The 16527-nt window shown below is 43.2% G+C and overlaps 1 protein-coding gene across 6 annotated transcripts in view; it reads left to right on the plus strand.

Moving 5' to 3' along the window:
• Positions 1-16527, plus strand: part of nbeab (neurobeachin b) — a 116871-nt gene that overhangs the window by 85788 nt on the left and 14556 nt on the right. For 5 of the 6 annotated variants that reach the window (XM_011608593.2, XM_029844292.1, XM_029844290.1 and 2 more), the window contains exons 42-48: positions 3998-4115; positions 4202-4304; positions 4706-4821; positions 7491-7603; positions 11862-12002; positions 12950-13069; positions 16348-16500. In XM_011608593.2, the coding sequence (XP_011606895.2) occupies positions 3998-4115; positions 4202-4304; positions 4706-4821; positions 7491-7603; positions 11862-12002; positions 12950-13069; positions 16348-16500 (864 nt within the window). Of the gene's footprint in view, positions 1-3997; positions 4116-4201; positions 4305-4705; positions 4822-7490; positions 7604-11861; positions 12003-12949; positions 13070-13426; positions 13701-16347; positions 16501-16527 lie in introns of those variants that run through there. The other variant, XM_029844293.1, reaches the window with a different exon arrangement.

Below are 16527 nucleotides of genomic sequence, written 5' to 3' on the forward strand. Positions count from 1 at the left end.
ATTTGTAGAACAATCGTACCTGTGTTGGCCTAAAAGTTTCTGTGTTTGGATATCATTTGGAACATTGTTGCTCTTCATGCAATAGACAAACAAACTCTGTGTGTGCGTGTGTGTGTGCGTGTGTGTGTGTGTGTGTGCGCGCGCACGCGCATTTTTTATCCTTAATAAAATCGTTTCCAATGAGTACTTAGATTTGTCCTTAACTGAAGGGAAAACAGAAACAAATGTGGGCCTGATAATGGGCCTGTGTGCACCTCAGCTAGCTATTCATTGGAGTTAGACACCTTTACCTGTTTTATTTTTATTACACCACAGAAAAGAGGGCAAATCACTAAAAAGTACTTGCAGATGTTTTAGGCAATAGTTCATATTAGCTCAGCTTAAAAAAAAAGAAACCTAAATCTTTCCTGTTGCTACTTTATCGTCACATTTTCCAAGGCTTTAGATTTGAACATAGGCAGAATAAAGCCCTGACTCTTTAAGGAAAGGGGCATCTGAGGAAAGCGGCTCCTCCCACCTGTCCTACCACGCCAGCGTTGAAGACGGCACCACAGGGCGGCTAATGTGCGTGAAATACCATCCATGACATAAACGTTATTGACAAACTTGGCTGGACATCTGGGACAGTGAACTGCCAGGATATTTAATGCATATTCATCTCCTTTATCCCACTGGTCTCACCAGAGCACCCAAGCTGTGTCATCTTGCCACACTCCAGCTCCCACCCAAATGTATAGTGACACTGATTATGCAAATCTGTATCTTGTTCTCCCCAATACCTGCATTAGGAGGCTGCTACTTTATTAAGGGTGAGATACGGGTACCGGAGGAACCGAGTGGAATGCTGAAGCTTGCTTCCACTCCTCCTTTTTTCTTTCCCACCCTTCTATCTTATTTTTCATAGCCCGTAACAGTTGTCACATTAAGAGCAGATCAGATGAGAGCCATGTTTGATGCTTGAGCATATACTGTAAATCTTGGCAGAGTGTGAACTGGATTAAAATTTTATGTGAATATAAACAGGCAGCTAAAAGTTTGTACGATAAAAGTTAATATCACAGTCGCTGCTTCTCTTCTACAGCAACATGGAATACATTAACTTTGATTTTAGTTATTCATTTTATGTTTATATGATATGTTTTTCTCCCTTTCTCTTTGTTTTTGAGATACTTTAGATAATACGTGAGCTGAGAAAACAATAGCTACCGGTATGTATCTGTATCTATATACGCTGACCTACTTTACCCCAGTGTTGTTATGGCGATCCTCTCACTCATTCTAACGGCGCTTTATTCCTTTTTATTTGCCGTCTTCTGCTCGCCCTCTTCACCGACTTGGCCAATATTGCCTGGGGTCAGCCATTGAATACAGTATATGCAGTGTGTGCTGATCCTCCAAATTGCCGTGTGTGAAATCCATCCCACTTGCTCCTGGGGGAGTAGTCATATCACTCAAAATGAAACTGCCCCTCATATCCTCCCCTTATTCTTCCACCGCACCGTTTTCTGGCCGCCTGGGACCCTGCAGTTGTGGGGCTTTATGGCGGAAGCCTATTAGACAAATCTTTGAAGAATGCACTGAAGGTGCTGTGATACCAGGTTGTCAAGAGGGTTCCACACTTTCATATAAATATATCAGTCATGCCGGCTTGGAGGTCACACCGAATTGCATTATTTTTCTGTTTTGGTAAAAATTCAGAGCAGGGGGTTTTATTGCACCTTATGGGAGAAAATAGCATCAGGTTCCAGAAAATGCTTCATTAGATTTATTAATATCATCTGTCATAGTGCCTCCACCAATGTGGGGTTAAATTTATTGAGAAGTCAGACATCATTAATATCTATTTTCGCACATAAAGTGGCTTCTTTTTTCTTTCAAGTATGTGCTCCATTTGAGCGTGAGCACGTTATTATATGTGAGTTTCTGCCTAAACACTCGTGTCACCTGTGCCTGTCCTTATCTCTTCTGCCACAATCATTTTCCTGTTTTCCAACTGTGATGTTCTACAGAGAAGATGTAGCCTGCCCTCTGTCAAGTCAGCCATGAACGGAAGAGGAATAAAACGAAGGGAGGACAGAGATGTTAAATTTCATTATGGCTATTATGCGTTGGGGAGAGCTCTCCCTGCAGCTGGCTGATTCGACGCATGCGCCTGTGGCTCCTAATGAGCCTGCATGGAGAGGGACCTGCGTGGAAACAAAAGGCTGTGCTTGTTGGTCGCACAGAGACCCCCCTCCACCCATCCCCTCCTAGCTCCCTCAGCCCCGAGCGTGACAGACCAAGAGCAGAGTGCCGGTCCCGTCCTGGTGGCGTGATTAGATTGGGGCCGAAGTCTCCAGCTGGCAGGCCTGTCTGTGACTGGAGGCGGCGGTCCCAAGCGCTTGTCACTGGCTGACACCTCTGACAGGCAGGGGACAGCTTCAGCAGACAGGTTCATTAAATGGCATTTTTTACAGCTGGGCCTCCAAAAATGAGGGCTGGGCTTTGTCAAATCCTCAAGTCTGCCGGGGCCGCTGTGTGTTGGTTTAGACCAAAGCTTTGTTGTTGTGACAAATTTTTTGATCTGGGCTGTTTGAAATTGGCCCTTTTTTTCCCTCTTTAGCCTGTCTTTTGCTGACAGCTAGCCCCTTGGCCTGTACTTTGTCATAGCAACAAATGCTATATACACTGGCTGGTTACAATAAACCACCAGTGCTAAAATGCACTAAAAGGCTCCAGAAAATGTGAAATATCCCTACTGTAGACTCTTTTTGTGGTAGTTTCTTTTCTGTATTTTATAAATGTTACAAATAATTTAAGCCACAGATTTAATACAAAAAAACAACCTGGTATCAACTGTAAAATAAGTAATTTCAAAATAATGTCTGCTTCCTAGTTGTGTGATGGTGTAACTGGGCCTCATAGTATCACACTCAAGACTACTGGAACAACTGGCACATCTGGCTACAGAGCAGAAGAGGGGTAAATGCTATCCAGCATCCTACTGAGCTGCTGCTGGCCTTCAACACTGTGCCCACAGCTCCATATCCTTCCCTCCCACTCTACCTCCCAACTCCCACCCCAGTCAGCTCTGGGCTGTGCTGTCTCTATGACAACTGTTTGAGTTGGGGGTTGCAGAGATGTCAGGCAGGGGCATTACCGGGAGGAGAGCACCAGAGATGCCGCGCTGCACACCCAGCATCTCCACCTAATCCAATTTTAATTGAACTCTAGAGATTCCGGTTGTGGCACAGAGGTCGGGCATGAGCTATTCCAGGGAGAAATTAAAGCAGCACGGGTTGCGCTGCACTCTTCCAGCCTGTCACTATTTTAAATGAGCATTAGCATCAAACCTAACCCAGCTGAACATCTCACTCCAGCTTCCCTCCCTCTGCACCTTCTCCACCTCACATTAATGCACTGTAGGGCCTCACCCCTTTGTTGTCTTGTAATATCTTTATTCTCTCACACTTAATGTATGTGTGATTATAACCTGGGGAGTTGATGAGGTTGCTCGTGGGCTTGTACTCTTGGACAAAATTGTTAAGTCAAAGAGAAGTGAGAGGGGAAGTGAAAGGGATGGGGGGTGGGGAGTGTTATGGGGACTATTCTCACCTGTCAGAACAAGTATCTTTGTTTTGTACGTGTGGGTCTGCAGCCCCACTGGTGCTACTTACACTGATCCTTTGTATGCAGCCTGCCCTGCACAACATGATGCTTTTTATTGATTATTTATGTGTTATTAGCCCGAGGGATATTTTCTTTTTCTTATTTTACATACATCTTGATCTAATGAACCAATGACACAGGGGAACTCTGTAGAAAAACTAATTTTAAAGTCTTTCATACATGTAAAAGTTTGGATTGGCCTGGTACTGGTGTCCTAAGACTAAGCTAACTTGCTATGCTTAGCCTGACATATTTAATGTGTATTTTTGTGACTAATAACCTGATATAACAGCCTATAAAAGGTATTACAACCAAATCTACCCCCCACCCCCCACCCTATCTGTTGTAGGTCTTGGCATACACCGAGGGTTTACATGGGAAGTGGATGTTCAGTGAGATTCGGGCAATTTTCTCTAGACGCTACCTCCTGCAGAACACAGCCATGGAGGTCTTTATGGCCAACAGAAGTAAGAGGAAGCGTCCATTAAAGCACTGACGAGAAATATTGAGTCTGCGCTTCTCTGTTATAGTTGATTATTTGACTTTTTTACAGCCTCGGTCATGTTCAACTTTCCTGACCAGGCCACAGTTAAGAAAGTGGTCAACAGTCTTCCTCGAGTGGGAGTGGGCACCAGCTACGGACTTCCACAAGCCAGGTGGGGCACAGTTGATCCAGTGACATTGATAAATATGTGTCGTATTGTAACTCCTCTGTGGCGATTGTTAGCTCTGCTGCGTCGGGGCTCTGTGCAGCGCGGCCTGCAGCACACTCAAATCTCACTGCTACGGTCACTGAAGTGAATGTGCGCTGACCCCAACTGAACCGACCTAATTCTCTGAGAAGACTATATAGAGCAGGGCTGCAACCAGGCCGCTGACCTCCGAGGAAAACACAGATTCCCTTTAGACTGTGCTAAAAGCATCTCGTAAACTGTTAGAAAACAAGCACCCTGTAAGCACTGTTTCCCTCCAGTTTTTGTTGTTGAGTTGCTTTTCTCCTTTTCTTATTATCTGGTGTTTTAAGCATTAATAGGCCTCTTTTTAACAATTGTCACAGGCGCATTTCCCTGGCAACGCCTCGGCAGCTTTTCAAATCTTCTAACATGACCCAGCGCTGGCAGAGGAGGGAGATCTCTAACTTTGAGTACCTCATGTTTCTCAACACCATTGCAGGTAAATATTCCTAAATGCAAACTTTGTTTTATTTATTTTTTTCTGAAGTTGGCCAAGATTGGTAAATAACATATTCTCTTTACCGCAGCCGTCAGTTACGTAGATAGGTTCTGATTTGTTTTTTTCCTCATCCACCAAAACATAGAACTAGTGAAAGTGTTGAGTTTTAATCTATTATCTGTATGAATATCTGCACCATTAGAATCTTGTGACATTATATTTAGCTGTCAGAATCAATAAACTATATGCGCCAGCACTTGTGGAAACGTGTTATAAATGGCCTCAGGTATGTCAAACTTGCTTAAGAATCCCCAGTAACCATAAGCGGTGCTCAACTTCCCTGTATGGTGTATGGTGTTTGAAACAAAGAGCCCCAACAGCATATTCTGCAAGATAATTAGTGCCTGGCTTTTTTTGTGAGTGTGCGCACGTGTCTGCAGAGTTGAGAGGTTCTGTTGTCGACTCTCTGATCTGAACTGCAACTAACAGGCGAAGGCGAGAGCGATAGCGCACCACTCTGTTCTGAAAAGTGTCATCCTCTCGCTCCCACAGAATATTCATGCATATTTATATTAAGCCCGCGCCTCAGTTCGATACATTATTGTCAGCTAATTAGATGTAAGGCAGGCTGAAAAACATGCCCAAAATTCATTAAAACTCCATGGTAATGACCTGGGTTGACAGCAGTGTCAGAGGAGTATGGAGGCAGGCAGGCGGCGAGGGGGGGGGATTAGGTGCAGGGAAGAGGTGCGAACAGGAAACAGTCTTCTAATTAAACACTATTCCACAGTTATTAACATCCTGCCAGTTGAGATCAGGCCTCAGACGCAGTGAGTTCAAGCACACAAGCATCATCGACTCTTCCACAGCCCTCATCCTCTGCTTCCTCTTCATTCTGCGGCGTTAACCTGTATAATTACGCTTTCTGGCTTCCCACAGACTAAATGTGCCGCAACATCCTTCTGGCTGACTAATCAGTCACACATTATCACTCCGTTATCTGGATTAGACAAGATAGAGACACCACTGCTATGTGAATTCCCTTTTCTCAGAGAGAATTGATGTAACCCAAGTCCAAATCTAGTTTGCTTCCTCCTACTGCCACACATTGACCCCTTGACCTTGGATAGTATAAAGGTTTCCTACCAAAGAAAATCTTCTGGTTTAGCCAAAGGACAAAGTTGGCCGACGTGTTCCCCCGAGTGTTTTTTCGAATATACCGAGCTCTAATTCAGATGCTGCTATAATCACCTGGCGGCGTTATTTGCAGCTGCAATCAGTTACAGAGAGCAGCCACGGTATCGAATTATGTAAGCTGAGCTCTTTAGTAAAGCCGTCGGTCATTCAGCCTATTTCACGATCAAACGCGTGATGAAGATATTCAAATATTTCACCCAGCATGCACATAAATCCCATATTCAACTGTATGCCTGCAGTGCTTCTTACAAAAAGGCATTATTTATTAACACAAATACCTGCAAATCCCCAACAGATGTGATGGGCAGCCAACTCGCAGCGTGGCGTATCAGGTGATGTCACACATCAGAGGGTGATGGTGATCCATTGGCTTCATTTTTGAAGCGCTTCGGTCCAACATGAGAATGTGAAGAATGGCCTGACCACATTCTTCCTGCTTTTGAAGAGCGGAACCTTTGTGAAACTTCATATTTTTGACAGCTTTTTTCCCTCCTATGTTGGTGTAAATTAGTCCTGTTTTGTTCATTAAACCGTAGCCTTTTAAACCCAAACTAATATGCATCTCTGCCGCTACACTATATAATTCTGCAGTATTGTGTAACTTTGAAGAATCCATTCATCTCCAGATTAAAAGATTTCTTTTTTACATTATGTAGTAGGTTCTATTTTTCTTTTGATCCTTAACATTGGAAAGGAATAAAAGCAGGTTTTTTTAGTTGGAGGGCAAATGTGTTAACTTTCATTATATTAAGAATGCATGTCGCAGGAATGTAACCGGAGCAGAACAAACAATGCCTCCTGCTGCAAATTATTTCAGCAATCAAAAAATATTTGAGCCTACATGTTATTCTTGATTTATCCTCAGCAATAAATTTAACGACAAAAATCATCCACGCAGGCCTACCCCAATCCCACATTACAAGTGGTCACCACCTGAAATTACAGCTGTAGCAGTGTCACCTTCAAAAGATCCTTGTGTTTCCCTTGTGTTTGGATTTCATTTGACACGTTTTTCCATCTGAAAACCATATCCTTTCTGTCAGAGCACAGAGGAAATTACCATCTGGCCAATCAGGCTAGCAGGCCTGCAGTGACATTTCAGGAGTCCTGGCCTATGAAATTCATTTCCCCTTCATTACATCCACTCTATACAACTTAGAGATGTGTACGCACTGCGTTCGGGCCGCGAGTAACCACCACAGTCCATTGATGATGCACGTGTAACAGGAACAGACACGGGAGAGAAAACATTCCCCTAAAGCAGACGCGGCTTGCCGTTAGCGTATCGTTGCTCTCAGACGAGCGAGACAGGAAGTGTGTGATTGAGGGGCTCTGAGATCGGAGGCTTGTTGGAATGTTACACGCTGATCCCCTAAAGTAACTGAAGTCTCGAGTGTACTCTGCCCCATGTTCAACCCCTCCGCTTCCTTCGAAGTCTTCCACTCACACATTTCTGTCTGCTGTGTGTCTAGGGAGGACCTACAACGATCTGAACCAGTACCCCGTCTTTCCCTGGGTCCTCACCAACTATGACTCGGAAGAGCTGGATCTGACCTTGCCGGGAAACTTCAGAGATCTCTCCAAGGTACCGAGGCCTAATCGCCATGCACAGGATGGCGGTGGGAGGAGCTGATGTGGCAGCTAGCCCTGATGGCAGGGGATTTCCTTCCTGAGAAACAATATCATGTTTGATCGCTAAGAAGTCATGTGGAGATTCTAAACTCATGACATTAAGGCAAAAATGGAAAATCCAGAACTCAAAAACTCTTTCTGACTTTTTGATCTTTATGCAATTTATATAATTGTATGTTAAGTCCCTTGACCACAAAACAAGAGGGATGAGGATTTGTTTGTCTTCATAAAATAGTAGGTGCATATAGATGTAAAAGTTTCAGGAACACAATGCTTTTCCATGAGTGAAGTGCAATCCTGATCAGGTTTTATATATATTTATATTCATATTTCCATGCCCTCACAAATGTTCAAGCAAATGGTTGAATTCATTAAATATATGATTCCACCTGACTGTGAGTGGATGATGAGATTCAAAAGAGGCTGTTTTTCCAAGTTTTACAGGTGAAATAACACTTGACCCAGTGCAGCTGAGTGAGCTGACAATAGTCTGGCAGCCCTGAAAGTTCAGCCTTATTTTTGCCAGATCTCTACTCCAAACTGGTCTGTTTTCCTTTTTCACCATCCTCATTCAACCCGTGTCTGTCTGTCTGTCTGTCTGCCTGTCTCTCTCTCTCTCTCTCACTGCAACTCACTGACCTGAAAACAGCCGCATTCCTCAATGAGTTCTCACGTTATCGCTCCCACGTTCCCTCTAGTTTTCCCTTAAAGCGTCAGAATTCTATAAACCCCTGCCCACCAGTTTAAAACATTTTGTCTAATTTTTCAGCCTCATGACCAAAACTAACTAAATAAGCAGCGCTGCTGTGACTGAGTGAGAGGGGGAATTTGGCCGCCCCATTTCAGAATATTTTAGTAAAACACATCTGTTGCGTGTTTTCTTCCTCAGTAATGTCAGCAATTGTCTCCTGTTGAAGACTATAGCGTGTGATGATATCCAGGTGGACTGGGGGAGCCACTGTGTGTGCGTGTGTGTGCGTGCGTCTGCATCTGGTTATGGTGGCAAGGCTGAACCATGTACACTCCTCCTGCCCTGGGGAGACAGTTATGTATTGTAATGTATTCCAGTGACATCTTCTCATGCTGTTTACAGGGTTGAGCTGCCTTCATTAGCATGAGTTCACAGCCCATGTCTCCTGACAGTTGTCCTTGGAACCCCGGGGCTCTTACCTCCAAAAGTTCACAGCTAGCATAGCAGGGAGGGACAGTGGGGCCACACTCCTCCCTGCGTGGCCGTGCTTTTGTTCAATAATGGATCACAGGCAGCACCACCATCTCTAGAGACTCTTTCATTGCATAAAGAAGTGTGTATATGCATGGGTGTGAGCTGGTTGGAATGTTCCACGGGTTAGATTGTGTTTAAATATTTATTTACAATAATCAATTATTGTGATATTTAGTATCTAGATATGCACTATTATGCGCACACGTGAAAGAAGTTTTAGTACCACTTCAGTAATTGTGAATGATCTAAAAGGAACCAGTCCACATCCTGTCACTGTAGAAAGCAGCAAAATGGGAAAATGAAGAGCATAAAATGTCATATATTTCCTTCAGGTGAATATATATATATATATGTGTGTGTGTGTGTGTGTGTGTGTGTGTGTGTGTGTGTGTATATATTCAAATGGCAGCTTAATTATAGCCAATACTGCATTTCACAAACACGTTGGGAGACTTTCTTTCCCACAGTTTGAAGAGATCAGGCGCGCTCAGCGACAGCTGACTGCCACATGATTGACAGCAGTGTTTAAACCGTGTTCCACTGCCAAATAACATCCCCACAAACCTGCTGTGCACACCTACAATTACCTGCTGGTTGGGCATCCAGTCAGCTGTGAACAGTGCTATTGAGCAGAGCGCTGCTCTCCCCCAGGGCCTTCGTTCTGCATATTTTGATGTCAGGTATATTCACGCACCCAAATGATTCATTAGATTCTAATGATTATTTCTTGATGGGTTGACAAATGGATGACGGATAGGCGGAAATGAATCCACCTCATAATGTTAAAGAATGCCGTGGACAGATAATTGAGTCATGTGATGAGAATGACGATGCTTTACTACCACTATATCACTTTATGTAATTACCGTAAAAAAAAGAGCCGCCTTCATCCGTCCCAAAGAAGATACCTCGGTTCCTGGGCCATGTTCAGTTTTACAACCTGATTTTTTACACATTTGAGGAACATTAAAAAACATCTTCAGGACATGTGTGATGGAGTAATAATAATAAGAAAAATAATACACATTGTCTGTAGTCCATTTAGTGTAACATATCACATTCCTTTAAATTGAGGTATCTCATACGTGTTGCCATTAATCATATCACCATTTTCCCTTCCCCCTTTGTAACTTATTTGGTGAAGCTCAGTCAATGAATATTGACTACTGATCTGCCTCTGAGGCGCTTCTGTTGGGAGGATGAAAGCAATGTAACAGCTGAGCGTCAGTGTAACAAGGGCCATTTTGTTGACTATAGCATGTGAAAATGAAACCAACGAAGGCTAAAACTCCATGCGAGTATGTTCTCCATGAGAATTTCAAATATTACACAGGCTTTGGTTCAGTCATGAAGCTTATGATCCAAAGGAATGGTTAATTTCTTTTCCTTGATCATTTGAAATAAATATGGCAGCATCTTTACAAGCGGAATGACTGAAGTAATGTGACTGGTTATTCAACCAACGGGGGAAACTCTGAGTTGTTTATCACGATAATTTAAAAAGTGTTTTCAGTGTTTTGGCATGTGAGAATGAGACACGATGGTTTCCTGCTTCTATCCAACACTTTTCAGTTTCAGACATGTTTCAATGGTGATTCACCTCTACTGATGGTTATTTTATGTACCGGTAGCTCGCCAGCAGCAGCAGGTCTATGAATGCAACCAGAAGTAGCAGCGCTGAGTGAATGTTTGTGTGAGTGTGTTGGGTGTAAACCGGGTCAGCCAGGGTTAATCCAGGAGGATTAGCCACAACATTTAGCAGGAGATGCTCACCCCCCCCCCCAACCATCAGTGCACCATCCTGCTTACCCTCGCCTCCATACCTCAGTAAATTTCAGACAGCGCAACAGGAACTTTTAGCGTTCAGGAGAATTAATGAGTTCTGACAGACAAATCCCAGAGTAAAGCTCCTTGTCTGCCCTGAACTCTCCCCCTGCCTCACCATGTGTAGCTAATGTGCAACTACTACAAAGTTCTCTCTGTTAATTAGGAGTGTTTGTGTGGCTACTTTTTTTTTTTAGCCCAACAAAGTCAAGCACTTTTGAGAACCCTAAAACAATCCTGTTTCATTCTGACGACCAAATGAATACAGTAAAGCTGAAGCACTGAAGATACTTGCAGTTGTTTGGAACAGCACATCAGGAGCTATGTGACGACAACACGGGCCGCAGCCTGTGTCTGTGTCCTGGAAAATCCCCGACTGATCCACATGTTGCTCCCGTCTACTTCGCCATACAACAGTGTATCCACCAAAATAATAACGTGTGTAAAAAATGTATTATGTATATTACAGAAAATTCTATGTGCATGCTGTGAAGTTCGGTGAATCCATCTTACAAATCTTAAGGAATATTTAGGTTTTTCCCCTCATTATTTTTTGCAAAACATGGATTTGGATCATCAAAATTTAATTTAGATGGAAGGGTTGGTCATAAGATCTGCTATTTCTGTGAGCAGCCAAACTTTATGGATGAAACAGTTCATGCATTAGATCATGCATGAGAAACAATGTAAGGGGGATTCCTGTGACTCACAGTGGTGCCTCACTGAGCAGGAGATTATATAAAACAGCCAAACTATATTAAGATTAGAAACGTTTTTTCCCCCCCAAAGAAAGTTCTGAGGGTGATTAAGTATTTAGCCGTTTAGGCTAAAGAACAAAAGGCCGTAATACGGCTTCATAGCAAAGAATGCAATTTCTATATTGTTTTAAAATAGCTACAACGCTTCCACTGCATCGCTGACATAAAGCATCCGTGCTAAAGTGGGTTGGGTTGAACTTTGTGACGAGTCAGAAACAGAGAATCTGGGGCAAGTCTAAAGATTTAAAAAGCCTCCATTTTCTCATGGGTCTTATTTCAGGAAGACATTTGATTAAGCCGATCAGGGCATTAATCAGAACAAAGACGAGTGAATTTCCTTCTGTGAAATTCAACAAACTTAAAGGTAAAGTACTCATCTGCTTTTTTTTGTTTGTTTTTTGCAGCCTGTTGGGGCTCTGAATCCAAAGCGGGCAGCGTTCTACGCCGAACGCTACGAGAACTGGGAAAATGAGCAGACGCCACCCTATCATTACAGCTGCCACTACTCCACCGCTGCCTCCACGTTGCATTGGCTGGTCAGGATAGTGAGTAAAATCACTCCCTCTAGCACCCTGGCTAGATACGTGCACTCCGCTAGGAATCCCTGGATTAGTCAAGCGGCTGAATTTGAACGCAGCTTCTCATTTTTGCATCTGCACCAGCTGATTGTCACTTGTCAGACGTGATGATGTTGTTACTCTGAGCTCTCAGGAAGCCGCTCCACATCTCAATTTGATTGGGCCCAAGTTCGACCGAAAACACATTTCACAGGCCAGTAAACCGGCATATGTGAACTAAATAAAGAGTGGCTGGGTAATGATTTACAGAGGCTGCTGTGATGGGTTTATGTGTTTGAGGCAGCCCAGTGAGTGCCGGAGAAATGTCCATCAAGGTTTCTGAGCACTGTCCCCATTTGCTCTGCAAAAAAAAATCACACAATGCTCTGCAAATCTCACAAAACATACATCTGTAATCTGCTTCTCTCAGTAGCTGTATGGTTGATTCCAAAGCAACCTTATTAATTTTAAAGAGCTTTTTGAGGAGCCGATACTGTACTTCTCCTCCCCCAACATTAGTAGAGAGGGGCTGATGAACTAAGGGCCCTCCGTTGACAGCAGTTAGATTGGCCTCCCCGGGTTTGTTTCCAAAATCCCTTTCTTCCTCTGGTGAGTGATCCATCCGCCCCAACTGGCGATGGGCTCCATCTCAGACTGAGAATACCAAATTTGAGCCAATTATCATTGTGCTTTACTGTACTCCAGGAAGAACACTAATTAATTCTCCCCCAGGCTTAGAGAGAACAAATGAATAACTGATCTCCAGAGGAATATCTTACTTTATTACATTGTTACGTATAATGCTATTATTCTAATAAGTCATTATATGGATTTATCAACGGGATTATTCACATGTATGTTCCACAGCATTCCAGTTATTTCAAAGCATTTTTTTCTGTAACCATGAGGGTCTGTTTCATTTGTTTTCTCTGCAGGAACCTTACACCACCTTCTTCCTTTGTGCCAATAACCACAAATTTGACCATCCAGATCGTTCCTTTTCCAGCATTAGCCGTTCCTGGAGAAACTGTCAAAGAGACACTTCTGATGTCAAGGTACAAATGCAATTAATGTCTTCAGGTTTCCATGGATACAGGGTTATTTTGTGTTTATATCTGAAAAATGAGACCTTTTATAGAAGTGAAATCTTTCTTATTTACCTCATTAATGTGTAGGTCAATTAGTAAAAGAAATGATGTTAAAAGCCACAAATCTTGAAGCAGAATTTTAATATATTATTGGGATAAACTGTCATGTAGATCATAACAAACCTCCTGACTGTCATCCTCTGCAAGTGTACTAAAATATAAATATAACATTAATTATAAATGCCTTATCAAGACTGACTCAAAGCTCCCGTGCACACGTATCCCGAGCACTTACAAAAGCATATTTTAATCTGTCTCGTGCAGAGAAAAAGCAGAGGTAGAACGGTCTTGTATCTTGTGCACACGCAAGCACGCATGAGTCGGAACAAAGGCTGCATCTGAGAGAGAGACAAAGCCCTCCCTCAGTCTGCAAATTCACCGAGCAGTTACCAAAAACTGCAGAACCCTCCCGATTTGCCTCCATTTTGCCCGCCGCCCACCACACGGCAGGAGTACGCACTGACCTCAAAGTGTCATATTTCTAGCACACTCTGCATCGGGCAATGTTGCCTGAGGCAATTAATAAAGCATTAATGACAAAAGCTATTTAAAATGTCGTTTTTATGTACGGACAGGGCTTTTACTCACCAGGATCTGGGGGGAAGCAGCTAACAATGGCATTGAGATGCAGGCAGAAAGCTAAGAGCTGTTAACAAATACAAGCTACTTTAGAATACTTGTATGTCTGCACATATTTGATTTTACACACATAAGATGGTTACTGATCTATTAGGAGAGCCACATGAACGCTGCTGGACAACGCTGCTGGAATTTTGTAACATTTAAGAAGTAATAGTTTGTATTATGCAACAATTTGAATTATTCAGAGTACAACAGAAGTAAACGTCTCTTCAAAGAATTACAGGATGAAGCCGTATATCATTAAAGCACGTGAAAAAATAGCCATGGTAAAAATACGAAGAGGCTTTGACACTTTTCTGCTACTAACAAAATATCGTTTTTATTGTGCAAGTTTACATGAAACTTGAAAACATGCGAGTACAAGAAATGAAGGCATAGCAGGCAACATAATAGAGAAACCATGTGCCCTGTGGCCCAGTACACTGAGCAGGCCATCAGACCTCTGATTAAAAGGCAGCTTTTTCCTTTTCTCTTTTTTTAACTGGGGTCTTTCCTTCATTAACCCCGGCCTCCTCTTGCAGTAATGACGACAGGAGTGAGGGAGCCTGAACCCCTGATGGGGATGACCTCCTAAAAGAGCAAGTCAAATGGAAACAAGGCTGTTCCGAGCAGGCCCCTCGCCACCTCGACCACCCCTCATCATTATTGTGTATACTTCTCATTTATTCCTGGGCACACAGTTGTGTTATGATGGCTAAGCTACATGAGCAGAGAGAAACATTTATTGTTGGAAGCACTGGGTGCGCACACACACACACACACACCCCATGCTGTCTGTAGGAATCCAGTGGCACTCCATCGGTGGCAGATTTTGACGAACGTGTCATTAAGGTGACACAGTGTAAAGCAATGGAGGCTTGTGTGATTGACTTGTTAGCCCATTACGATGCTGTTGCAGAATTAATGGCTGCCATGGGAGGATGGCTTGAAAACAGAGCTGGCAGTTTTAACAGCTTGGTGGTGAATTACGGCAGGAAGTTTTCAGACGATAAAGTGGAAGGAAAGTGTAGTTGTGTGGGAAAAGGAGAGGAATGGTGGGTTTACTCGCTCCCTGTCGTGTGCAGAGGGTGAAATGTGACCAAGTGCAGACCTGCGGTGTTATGGCCTGTACCGTGTCCTGCTAAGTCACTCTCTGGAAAAACCAACAGATTTATGGTGGCATAAAGACTGTGCACGTTATGTTTCCCATAGGAAAAATAAAGCTGAATAGTACCACTGAATCCGACAAGCACACCCTTCATGAAATGCATCTGACACAAAGAGTTAAAACACCATCTTACAGCCTCCTTGATAAGATCAGCTGGAAAGACAGAAAACATTTTTAATTGGTGTATGTGCGTGTGTGTGTGTTTGTGTTCTCATGAGGACAGTGCAGTATCTGCATTCCTCATGTGCATGTGCCTGATTAAACAAAAGTTTCACAAGCTCGGCCTCGCTGTAGTTCTGTAGTCTTGAGGACAGTTGATAGAAAATGTCCACTGAAGATTTTGCATTGCAAAAAATCTTAGGCATTAGCTCATTTATCACTGGCCACTTCACCTGTCCATCAGAATATATAAAAATCAGAAATAAAATGTATAATCTCAAAAGATGCAGATGTTTGAAATGAGTGGTAGGTATCCTCTAACAGTTAGGATACCTACCACTCATTTTCCTAACCTAACCCTAACTGTTCCATATGGCTGTTCCATAAATTTACCACATTTGATGGACGGAATAGTCTGGCCCAAAGTTAACATACCTCACACCTGCCAGGTACATCATGATCACCTGTATCAGGGCCACCGCTGAGTCTCTATTTGACAAATTCAGTTAGTGGCAGAGGTGCTGCGATGTGCTGCTATTCAGAAACCCGATGAGCTACTCTAAGATAACTTCTGAATGTGTTTCTTTTTTAAATGAGGATATCTCGGTGAATATATTCTAAAGACTAATACAGCATAAGTTAGTTGAATATGAAATGTGTACACTGCCTGATTATAAAGCAAGTAGCAATCTAGACAAATATGGTGGGTAAATGATGATAATTTAGCAATTTTGCACACGTTAATAGAGCGGGAGATTAGAAGAAAAACATGTGGACTAAAGGGATTGAAAATATGAAGAAATTTGAAGTATGTTCTTGAACTGTTCCAGTCTGAAACATGTTTCCATATTTGCCTTCCTGACGTGAGACATCACACTGGGCCTCAGGGGTGTTGTGTACCAAGCTGGTTTACCCTCCTCTGCAGGGTCCTGACCTCATCACAAGCATCTAGCGACCAGAGAGAAAAGCTCAGCTCAGCTCCACTTTCATTTAACATACCTCACACCTCTGCCTGGAATAACTGCAGCAACACCTCTCACTGCCTTCTCTTGGCCTGCTGTTTGGTTTGTTTATCTTACCTTTTGCCTTGAAATCTCCCTTCACCTCATTGCGGTTCAGAGCCCTTCTCACACGCTACTGCCGAGTTACTGTCGATTGCGCGGCAAAGGCGGCACGGTTGGACGTGATCAGAGTGTGAGCTCGAGTTAACGTCCCGCCTCTTCTTTTTAAAATGCAGGAACTGATACCCGAGTTCTTCTACCTCCCAGAGATGTTTGTCAACAGCAATGGCTACCATCTGGGGATGAGGGAAGACGGGGCCAAGGTTTGTGACGTGGAACTGCCCGCCTGGGCCAAGAAACCCGAAGACCTGGTCAGGATCAACAGGATGGTAAATTTCACGGCTCATGTCTATTTA

Source organism: Takifugu rubripes, chromosome 11, assembly GCF_901000725.2.
Source record: "Takifugu rubripes chromosome 11, fTakRub1.2, whole genome shotgun sequence".
Lineage (NCBI taxonomy): Eukaryota > Metazoa > Chordata > Actinopteri > Tetraodontiformes > Tetraodontidae > Takifugu > Takifugu rubripes.